This window comes from Schistocerca nitens, chromosome 11 (assembly GCF_023898315.1).
Source record: "Schistocerca nitens isolate TAMUIC-IGC-003100 chromosome 11, iqSchNite1.1, whole genome shotgun sequence".
NCBI classification, from domain to species: domain Eukaryota; kingdom Metazoa; phylum Arthropoda; class Insecta; order Orthoptera; family Acrididae; genus Schistocerca; species Schistocerca nitens.
The window spans coordinates 140400649-140412825 of NC_064624.1; the positions used below are offsets into that span (position 1 = coordinate 140400649).

The 12177-nt window shown below is 44.2% G+C and overlaps 1 protein-coding gene across 3 annotated transcripts in view; it reads left to right on the top strand.

The window, feature by feature from the left end:
* The window catches only part of LOC126212916 (ankyrin repeat and protein kinase domain-containing protein 1-like), a 146801-nt gene extending 135377 nt beyond the window's left edge, over positions 1-11424 (top strand). For all 3 annotated transcript variants that reach the window (XM_049940425.1, XM_049940427.1, XM_049940426.1), the window contains one exon: positions 10067-11424. In XM_049940425.1, the coding sequence (XP_049796382.1) occupies positions 10067-10646 (580 nt within the window). In that variant the 3' untranslated portion in view covers positions 10647-11424. The remainder of the gene's footprint in view (positions 1-10066) is intronic.
* Positions 11425-12177: the final 753 nt, after the last annotated feature.

Below are 12177 nucleotides of genomic sequence, written 5' to 3' on the forward strand. Positions count from 1 at the left end.
ACGCCCCACGTGTTGAGCAATTCGGCGGTACGTCCACCTGGCCTCCCGCATGCCCACTATACGCCCTCGCTCAAAGTCCGTCAACTGCACATACGGTTCACGTCCACGCTGTCGCGGCATGCTACCAGTGTTAAAGACTGCGATGGAGCTCCGTATGCCACGGCAAACTGGCTGACACTGACGGCGGCGGTGCACAAATGCTGCGCAGCTAGCGCCATTCGACGGCCAACACCGCGGTTCCTGGTGTGTCCGCTGTGCCGTGCGTGTGATCATTGCTTGTACAGCCCTCTCGCAGTGTCCGGAGCAAGTATGGTGGGTCTGACACACCGGTGTCAATGTGTTCTTTTTTCCATTTCCAGGAGTGTAATTTTATAGGTGCACTCAGTGGTATATGTAATACTGCCTGCAAAATGTGGCGCCAATACATGTTGTAGGAGAGAAATAATTAATAAATTCGTCATGCCTGCTGCAGCAATTTTACATCATTAACAGAGAAAAACTTCTTTATTTCATCAATTTGTGAAGGCTACCAGCGAGGGAAAGTTTCACCAATATTTGAAATTATATGTAAAGTTCGTAGCAAATCACTAGGTGCTCTCATTCTCACATACAGGGTGAGTATAGTCTGGGTATTAGCACATCGTTGGTTACACTTTTTTCAGCCCAACTCCCAACATTGACAGACTGGTTCAAAAAATGGTTCAAATGGCTCTGAGGACTATGGGACTTAACTTCTGAGGTCATCAGTCTCCTAGAACTTAGAACTACTTAAACCTAACTAACCTAAGGACATCACACACATCGATGCCCGAGGCAGAATTCGAACCTGCGACCGTATCAGTCGCGCGGTTCCAGACTCTAGCGCCTAGAACCGGTCGGCCACTCCGGTCGGCTGTCAGACTGGTGTTTCTTAATTCAATAGTGACTTTTTTCTGGGGAGTGGATGAAGGGTGTAACACGTTTGGTTGAAATCGGTACAATGGATTAGGAGCTATTGAAGGCACATACATACATACAAAAATAAATAGAAACATATGTATATACATCTATTTCTATTATGTGTACAGATTATTGTCAGAGATATATTTTCTAAATCTGGCGCATATAAATAATCAACATGAAGGAAGTATTGGGGAAGAGGTTAAACAGATAGAAGGCAGGGAGGAATAATTTATAAAAGAGCCAGAAGCCTCTCAATGTAAGATGACATAGCAACATGAATACCCCAAAATACGGTCAATAATGTGAAAGAGAGTGTACATGGTGTCCAGGAAAGGACTTAAATTTTGTAGGAGCTACTAATATCGAAATTTGTAGCTTGTAATTAGATAATAGGACAGAAAGGCGATTTGGAAAGAAATTAGATTGAAACTGGAAACAAGACATCGAAAACGGAGATCGTTACACCACGGAAACACCAATGTAAAGAGTGAAGAAAACTTGCAGGAAGTAACGACTATTGGTGGCCATAAACAGAAAAAGTGAGGAAAAAAAAGAAAACTCATAGCCAAAAATGGATTGAACTTGGAAAAGGGAACGAAAAACGTTTTGGTAAAGAGAACAAGAAAACCAGTTACGACGGCAGAATGTGTGTGGAGAGAGTATGTGGTTATGGAACCAATCAGAATAACGATGCACATGCACAGTTCTTACAGTTCATTATACACTGAAGAGCCAAAGAAATTTGTACAGCTGCCTAATATCGTGTGCTCGCGACCACTGCTGCGGCTTTCCGCGTGTCTGCATGGGGCGCCACGGCTCTGCCGCCGCTCCGTAGCCCTGCTATTGCAGGCAGCCAAGACCTCGGAAGCTTGTACCCGTCCTCTCTATTCATGTTGGCGAGTCTTTTGGCTATTTCTATCGCCTCTCTAATCTTCCTTTTGAAAGTGAGAGGCTGTTTCGCCAGGACGCGGGCTTCTTGAAAAATTATTGGTTTCCCGCACTCGTCAAAGCAATGGCACGCCGCAGCCGGCTTCTGGACAGCATGGAAACAGTGTGACGTCACAGCCATAACCTGTTCGCTATTCGTCCGTCTCCTCCAATGGGGTGGATTAATATAAAGACCAATAGAAAACAGCTATTTCAGCCAATGACAGACAATAAAGGAAACACCAATAAAGCATACCTTTCACCGCTCCTCCTCCTCCTTTTACAGCCAATCAAGTAACGACACGGTTTTCTCGTGCAGCTATTTAAGGAACCAAGTGTGTTCATTTAGCAGTTAACGTAAGGCCCTGATGAAGGCTAGCTGCAACGCTGGCCGAAACGTTGGCGCATTTTAAATCATGACGATGCGGTCTGATACCCTGAAGAATTTTATTGAAGAAGACAACGGCCGCGGAAGCCTACGCTTACAGATACTGAATTCTTATTGGTGCCGTTGCATGCACGTCACGTGGCAAAGGAAGTATGTTAGTGGAGCTGAGGCGAATGGGGAATTATTCAAGCAACACTGCATGCTGCAAAAGGGGAAATCGATTGAATTAAGCGACTTTGACAAAGGGCAGTTTGTGATGACCCAACGCCTGAAAAAGATTATTCCGGTAACTGCTACTGTGGTCAGCATCTGTAGAAACTAGTTGAAGGATGGTGAAAACACGAGTAGGTGATACAGTGTTAGTCTGCACCTTGTCGTAGAACGTGGAGGTTGGTGGCTTGCCCAGTCTCTAAAGAAGGATAGGCTGCGGTCTGTGGCAAGTCTGACAACAGACTATAGCTCTGTTGCAGGCAGAAGTTGTTTGGAGGCCATTGTTTAGTACACGTTACCGAACATGGGAGATCATAGTTGGTCACCCTTGTGAGGTACCATGGTGACGCACTGCTATCATTAACTATGATTGTAGTGCTCATCAGATCATTGACACTGGACCCGTGATCGAGGGAAACCTGTCGCTGGTCAGATGAATCAGTTTTCTTGTCTCACCAGCCGGTGGTCGTGTCCAGGTGTGCTGAATGGCTGCTCGAAACATGCACTGTGCGACGGACACAGGATTGACAACTGCCGCTTTATGTGGTGGTAGTAGTCTGTGGCACCGTGACGCCTGTGGACTAAGTGAACCTTATGGTGGACCAGCTGCACCTCTTCATTCTTGACGTGCGTCGCGTTGGCTCGATGGCATCTTCCGGCAGGGTAACAGCCTGTGTGAGAAGGCAAGAATCGTTGTATAGTGTTGTGAAGAGCATCACAGCGAACTGCCACTGATGTCTTGGCTACCAAATTCCCTTAATTAGATCAGATAAAACACATCTGCGATGTAATCAGACGCCACCTCAAGGTGCACAAACCACCAGTCCGCAATTTACGTGAATCTGTGCATACATATAACTGCGCTTGTCGGACTCAAATCTACCTACTAACACAAAAAAGGGACAGAATGACAGGACATCCATTAAGACACCACAGGATGACTTCCATGGTACCAGAGAGAGCTGCAGAAGGCAGGAACTGTAAACGAAGACAGAAACTGGAATACATCCAGCAAATAATTGAGGCTGTAGGCTGCAAGTGCCACTATGTGATGATGAGGTTGGCACAGGAGAGGTATTCTTAGTGGGCCGCATCACACCAATCAGAAGAATGATGACTCAAAAGAAAGGAAAAATAGAATATGATGCCATGGTAGAAGCGTGTGACAGCTGAACATATCCCTCCGACACGAGCGCGTTTTCAAAGAAGCATTGCACGATTGGTCAGAAAATGTGGACAAAGTCACCACATTCTGGCAAAACAATGGCATTGGAAAACCACATAAGGTTATTCAGCGCACCTCAACGGCACGTATCAACAACGAAGTAACGCAAAATGCAGTTTTTTGAGAGTTGCGTAAAAAAATACGATAATATACTTTTCGAAATAATAAACCGTCATTTCACTGCATATTAATGTATTTATCTATCGTTGTATCTATATTTCGCCAACGGCGTCGCCGCAGTGGTAACACCTGTTCCCGTCAAATTATGGAAATTAAGCGCTGTCGGGCTGGGCTAGAACTTCGATGGGTGACCATCCGGTCTGCCGAGCGTTGTTGGCAAGCAGGGTGCACTCAGCCCTTGTGAGGCGAACCGAAGGGCTACTTGATTGTAGCGGCTCTGGTCTCGTGAACTGACAAAACTAATGGGTGAGCTAAAAGCTGTCAAGATGCCCCTCCCTATCCGCTTCCAGTGACGTCTGTAGGAGAGGACGACACGGCGGCCGGTCGGTACCGTTGGGCTTTCATTGCCTGTTCGGACGAAGTTTAGTTTTACTATCTATATTTCACCTTTTATGTAGTTATCGAGTACAATTCTAAACATTCTTAGACACTTTAAAACGCTACATCTAGTACATGGAAACAGTCTGGGACCTTGTAGAAATGTACTCGAAAAGGGCATAAAAGACTAAATCTAGATAACAATAAAATAATGTGCAGTCAAAAGGCGGTTTATTCTTTCAAAGAATATTGCGTGATTGCTCCTCAGCACCATCGAAAGCTTCTTATAGTCAACTAACACAATATTTACGATCGAGGAGGGTACGTCTGGGAACATGAGACATCGGCTTTATACATTTCATGGGAGAACAAACGGGCAAAGCAGGCGCCAACAGAACAATGAATGGGCGAGGACGGAACACAATGCCAGATACAGGAAGCAGTTACACAACACTCCTCTAGGCGTCCTAGCAACCAATGAGTGAATAGATACAAGCAGAGCATGGGGAAGCTATCGTTACAGGCTAATTCCTACAGAAGGTAACAACAGCGGATTACAATTTTCGCCAAACAAGCAAAATGTGAGGCGAACAGATTATATACGGCAACAAAGCAGTAAGCATTGATGGAATACCTTTGAATAGATTTGAGCAGGTATTCGAGATAAGTGAGAGAAAGTTTGTGCGTATAGATAATGAACGTTTAGCCAAAATTATATTTTCTCGAGATTTTATTGTGAGGGTGGCAGTGTTCATCCTTAAGAACTAAAACAGAATGTAGTTCATAGTACTAATCTTTCCTAATTATAAATTTAAACATGCTTGGTACATAGTAGAACCGCATCTGAAAAAGAATGTCGCTGCATATCAATTAAGTTGTAGTTAGGTGTATGTGAGATCTGCTAGCAGAATATACAAGTATATTTATCATCCATCTTCGATCTCAAAATCACAACTAGCCGTAATTATCGTGGCTTTTGATAATGTTTATAACTGAGTTAAGGAAATTGTTTCACTAGGGTTCAATGGTTCAAATGGCTCTGAGCACTATGGGACTTAACTGCTGAAGTCGCCAGTCGCCTAGAACTTAGAACTACTTAAATCTAACTAGGCGAGGATTCGAACCTGCGACCGTAGCGGTCGGGCGGTTCCGGACTGTATCGCCTAGAGCCGCTCGGCCACACCGGCCGGCGTTTCACTAGGGCTTCGAGCAAAACGGGATTTAACGACTGAGCGACAAATATGACCTACAACATTATGATCTATTACGGACTCAGTGTTAACGGGCAGCTTAATACACCTTTTATAAAATAAATGCCTGGCTCAACAGGTACGGCTACTGCCAGCAACAGTCCACGCAACTGGCTTGGAACCACGTCTCGTAACATTGAAATGACTCCAGATTTCCAATGTGAAGGTGACATGACAGGTATATGTTGACGAAAGTAGTTTGCTGAGCAACAAGAAAAAGAGTTCGCAAAACATCAATCAAATTTTAACAACTTATGTCCAAACGACAGGAGCGAATGTTAATTATAGAACGAACCGCGCTTATGGAACTAGTCAAAATATGAACAGGTTTATCGTAACCGAGGACGGGCTGGGGGTTGTGTACTTTTAAAAACTGGGAAATATGGATTGAGTTAAACGGACGCATAAACTTGAAGCGAACGCTGGAAGTGATAAAGGACTATGACACGGTAGTTTCCGACAGGCTCCGAACGACAGGCTTCATGGACTCATATACAATAAGCAAATACATTATTTGACAGCAGTTCTTCCATCACCCACCACGTTTGCTAGCAGAAAGCTGGCACTGGTATGCCAGCTTATGTGTGGTTGCTACGTGTTCAAGACTGCCTTTAGTTCCGTACGTCTACAGCGCACACAGATTTCTCTGGAATTTACGTTTGAACACAACAAATGGTCTTAATGTCACGTCAGACAGGGGAAGGTTTCGAAACAACCACAATGTATCCAAATGACGTTTCATTCTGCTGGAGCCCTCTAGCAAAGACACTCGATCAACATAGGCCAGCTAAGGCACGAGCTAGATAATATTTGATGGTACTATGTAGACAAGCAATAGTATTTGCAAGGAATAATATACAACGAGGTACCAAAGAAACTGGTATAGGCATGTGTATTCAAATACAGAGATGTGTAAACAGGCAGAATATGGCGCTGTGGTAGGGAACGACTGTATAAGACAACAAGTTTCTGGCACTAATTTTAGGTCAGCTACTACTACTACAATGACAGGTTATGAAGATTTAAGTGAGACTGAACATGGTATAATAGTCGGCGCATGAGTGACTGGACACTGCTGGGCCATCAAGTCTCAGTGTGCGAACCATTCAACGAAACACCATCCATATGGGCTTTCAGAGCCAAAGGCCCACTTGTGAACCCTTGATGACGGTACAATTCAAAGTTTTACACCTCGCCGGGGACCGTCAACACCGACGTTCGACTGTTGATGACTGGAAACATGTTGCCTGGTCAGACGAGTCTCGTTTCAAATTGTATCGAGCAGCCGGTCGTGTACAGTATGGAGACAAACTCAAGTATCCCTGGACAATGAATGTCATCAGGGGACTGTTCAAGCTGGTGGAGGCTCTGTAATGTTGTGGGCGTGTGGATTTGGACTGATATGGTTCCCCTGATACGTGTAGATACGGTTCTGACAGGTGACATGTACATAGGGATCCTTTCTGATCACCTGCATCCATACAAGTCCACTGTGCATTCCGACGGTCTTGGGCAATTCCAGCAGGACAATGCGACACACCACACGTCCAGAATTGCTGCACAGTGGCTCCAGGAACACTCTTCTGCTCTTAAACAACTCCGCTAGGCACCGAACTCTCCAGTCATGAACATTATTATTGAGCATACATGTGATGCCTTGCAACGTGTTGCTCACAAGACATTTCCATCCCTTCGTACTCTTACGGATTTATGGACAGTACTGCAGGATTCATGGTGTCAGGTCCATCCAGCCCTACTTCAGACATTAGTCGAGTCCATGCCATGCTGTGCAGTGGCAATTCAATGTGCTCGTGGGGATCCTAGACGATGTTAGGCAGGTATACCATTTTCTTTGGCTCTTCAGTGTAAATAAACCCAAGCTTACCATACAAATGAAATCGGACTGACATGACATGAAACGTGTCGTGGTTCCTATCAGACAGAAATTGTGCAGAGCTCTATTAAGCTGACATCGGCAGTGCCAGTAATGCCATGTATAGGGTGGAGCTAATAAGTGTGGCCTGGACGAGTGGATACTATTTGTAGCAGCGTTAACGAAGGGGGAAAAGACCTACAGTTACATCTAACAGGATGGAGCAACTTGCTATACAACAGGCCCAACCTTGCAGAACATTTACCAAATCTTCGTGTCTGACAGAGTTCCTAGCACAGGTCTGTTTGTTCACAGCCCTACCTGGCGACCCAGGTCACCTAATCTGTTGGTGTACGAATGCTTTGTATGGGGAGCCCTAAAGTGTAAGGCATATCAAAACAACTCTCACAGTCTCCAAGAACTGCAGCAGATCATTTCGGATGAGACTGCAGCAATTCCAGCAGCCCAGCCTCCATCCGGCCTTAAGCAACATGGACCAGTGCCCAAAAATGCAAAGAGATGAATGGTGGTCACTTTCAACATTTGCAACAGTCAGGATAGTACTATGTTTCCTTTCCACTACTGGAACTCTGTTCTTTGGACCACTTTTACTTGTCTCACCGTGTGGTAGACAGAAATCTGCAGAAGCAGGATGATGGAAAATGAAGCTGTTATCAACAGAGCAAATTACATGCACATTCAATTGAAGCACATTGTTCAGATGAGTAGTACCCACAGTAACATTAATTCAATATTTTAAGGACTAGGAATGCTAAGTACAGTCATGTGTCAGGAGTAAAGAACTGTTTTAATTACCTCTTAAAGTGCAATATTATACAAAAAAAATTGTGGGGTGACTGTTCCCATTAGTAGAAAATCTCGATTATAGTCCAGGCCTGACAACATTTTTAAACTATCACCTAATGTCCATTACTATACATTCTAGATTAATATTATTCGATCACTTTGCACTTATATCATTTCATTTAATGGAATCTTCATTGATTTAATCGGGACTGACTCGATAACTTGTTTGTAGTGCATTTATTTCATTTCAGCTATACTATTGCCTTTCTATTGTAGCACTTTTCAAAACTACTCACCACAGTTGAATTATGTTTAGACATCAGCTTCTTTTTGTCGCCAGCTATCATCAGATGAAAAATTATTATACAGTGAAGTGCCAAAGAAATTGGTGTACCCGTGCGTATCCTGATACAGAGATATGTCAACTGGCAGAACACGGCACTGTGGTCAGCGACACCCATGTAAGACTACTACTGTCTGTCGCAGTTGTTAGGTCGGTTACTGCTGCTACAATGGCAGGTTATCAAGATTTAAGTGAGTTTGAACGTGGTGCTATAGTCGGCTCATGAGCGAAGGGACACAGCATCTCTGAGATAGCGATGAAGTGGGGATTTTCACATATGAGCATTTCATGAGTAATCCAGTAAAACATCAGATCTCCAACAGCGCTGGGGCGGATGAAAATCCTACAAGAACTGGACAAACAACGACTGAAGAGAACCATTCACCGTGACTGAAGGGCAACCCTTCCATAAATTACTACAGATTTCAGTGCTGGGTCATCAACAAGTGTCAGCGATGGAACCATTCAACGAAACATCAGAAATATGGGCTTTTGGAGACCAAAGCTCTCTCTGGTAGCCTTGATGACTGCATGACACAAAGCTTTATGCCTCGCCTGAACCCCTCAACACTGACATTGGACTGTTGATGACTGGAAACATGTTGCCTGGTTGTCTGGTTAGTGGCTGACGCTACAGATCTTTATTTATGGAAATATACAGCACAATCAGATACAAATTTTACATATTCACATACACCTTTACCTTTAACCCAAATAAATACAGACTCATTTTGACTAATTTTTCTTTTGCTATGAGTATACAAGACAAGAGGAGATGTTGAGTCATAAGCTGATTTACCAAAATCTTTACTACCAATTTCAAACATATGATAGGTACAATAGGCAATAACATCTCTATCATTAAAACTTTCAAGACCAGGTACACTAGGAACTCCGCTACCACCTCTTACTATGGCTACGGTGAACCATACATTTCCATGTGAGAATGTGTCGTTTATATCCAAACTAAGCAGGGGACTGTTCAAGTTGGTGGAGGCTCTGTAATACTGTGGAGTGTGTGCAGTTAGAGTGATATGGGACCCCTGATTTGTCTAGATACGACTCTGATGGGTGACACGTATGTAAGCATCCTGTCTGATCATCTGAATCCATTCGTGTCTATTGTGCATTCCAATGGACTTGGGCAATTCCAGGTGGACAATGCGACACCCCACATATGGTCCAGGAACACCGTTGCTTAACAACTTCTGCCTGCTACCTAACTGCCCAGACATGAACGTCATTGAACATATCTGGGATGCCTTGCAAAGTACTGTTCAGAAGAGACCTTCGCGACCTTGTAGTCTTATGGATTTATGAACAGTCCTGGAGGGTTCTTGGCATCAATTCCCTCCAGCACTACTTCAGACATTAGTCGAGTTGATGCCATGTCATGCTGGTGGGAGACCAACATGATATCAGGCAGGTGTACCAGTTTCTTTGGCTCCTCAGTGAATTAGTGAAGAATGGAAAGTATTGTAGAGTTGTAAACTTTTTGCAGGACAGATGGGGTTTTACAGCTGATCACAATTTTACTTCTATGATAGTATACCTCATGAGTTGAGTTTGTGATATAATGTAAGAATTTCTGTTCGTTGTACAGGAAACTATCTGCAGAGGAGAAGGGGAAGAGGCTGATTGAGGTGGCTGACCAGGGAACAGTGGACGAGCTGGAGACGCTACTCGCCGCTGGTGCGGACTTGGGGTCTCGGGACGTGAACACGTGGACTCCTATGCACTTTGCGGCATTAAGAGGAAATGTAGAGATAGTGAAATGCCTGCTCAGGAATGGGGCGTTGGTGGACATCAGGGATATCACACAGCAGACGCCTCTGCACGTTGCTGCAAGCAGTGGCAACGCCGCTGTAGCGCAGTTGCTGGTGGCGTTCTCTGCGGACCCCCACGCCAGGAGGAATGACGGGAGCACACCGCTGCACATGGCTGCGTGGAGTGGTCGTGCAGCTGTGGTGCGGGTGCTTGTGGCTGCTTCTGCCGACGTCAACGCCAGAGATAACAAAGGACTGACGCCGCTGCACAGAGTGGCATGGAATGGCAACGCAGAGGTGGTGAGAGTGCTGCTGGGTGCAGGAGCTGACAGGCAAGCCAAGGACGACACAGGGAGAACCCCACTGGACATCGCCAGGGAGAACAACAGACAGCAGATAATAGACTTGCTAACATGAGGTGACTTTGTAGGCCATATGAAGCTGTCAGCCCAACAAACAAGTCTGGGGAAAGAAGAAAAGAACGACTTCAATTTCTTTTTAAAATTAAGAGGATAAAAAAAAGGCAAACCTGCAGTCATTCTTTGTATACATATTTACACAGTACATGTAACTACAAACAATCCTTAATGAAATCCTAAAGAGAATCAAAAAATACTTTGTTACCAATAAACTTCAGTCTTTTACGTTATTTGATTTTAACAAAGTACAATGTACGTGGTAGAAGCATCGTTCATGCTGTTTGAACTGCTGCAAATTTCACAATACCTAGATTATTGCCATATAAGTTTGTGTTCACATGTAAAGCCATTTGCACATAGTGCATTAAATTTTGTTGGTGGCTAAATTCTGACATTATAAGTAATATTCAGACAACACTGGGTCTAAAAAATGGTTCAAATGGCTCTGAGCACTACGGGACTTAACATCTATGGTCATCAGTCCCCTAGAACTTAGAACTACTTAAACCTAACTAACCTATGGACAGCACACAACACCCAGTCATCACGAGGCAGAGAAAATCCCTGTCCCTGCCGGGAATCGAACCCGGGAACCCGGGTGTGGGAAGCGAGAACGCTACCGCACGACCACGAGCTGCGGACACTGGGTCTAACCTCAGACTGAATTTCCTCATGTATCTGCTGTACAGATGGTTCACTATTGAAATGTGCTACTTACTGGAATCAAGGAAAACGTGAAAGAGAGGACCCACCAATATAACTTTCTTTTTATGCTACCTGTTTATTCAACAATATATAACCTTTGTTTTACAGATAATCGAAGCATTTAACCATAAAGTTCCTTAAACAAAATGAACTAATTTGGAAAATTCCTATGACCTTAAACCCTAACTTCAATAAGCTTTTGATCTTGGCGAAAGACATCTGAAGTGCTGTATTGCAAAACAAAAAAATGGCTCTGAGCACTATGGGACTCAACTGCTGTGGTTATCAGTCCCCTAGAACTTAGAACTACTTAAACCTAACTAACCTAAGGACATCACACACATCCATGCCCGAGGCAGGATTCGAACCTGCGACCGTAGCAGTCTCACGGTTCCGGACTGCGCGCCTAGAACCGCGAGACCACCGCGGCCGGCTATTGCAAAACAGCAAATGACATGACAGTGATTACAAGATGGCTGGACCTGCAGCCCGCCCATTACCAGGTGATATAGTGGTGTTTACTAACACGGTGGACACAGTCTGTTTAATTAAATGCCTTTCTGCAACATATGAAAAACTATATAAACACCATTGATGACAAGAGTGATTCAACTATTCAAAGCAAATGACTTAACTTTTAATTTGAAGCTGTACATCATGAGGTTTGGGGTTAAGATGCGCACCTGTGCTTAAAGATTAAACAGATTAGCAAACAATATGACAATGAGAAGGCTTGCTTCAAAGCAACCAACCTCTTAATCTCAATTGGCAACCAAGGTGCGACCAGACCCCAACCGAACCCTTCTGACAATGGACTAATGCCC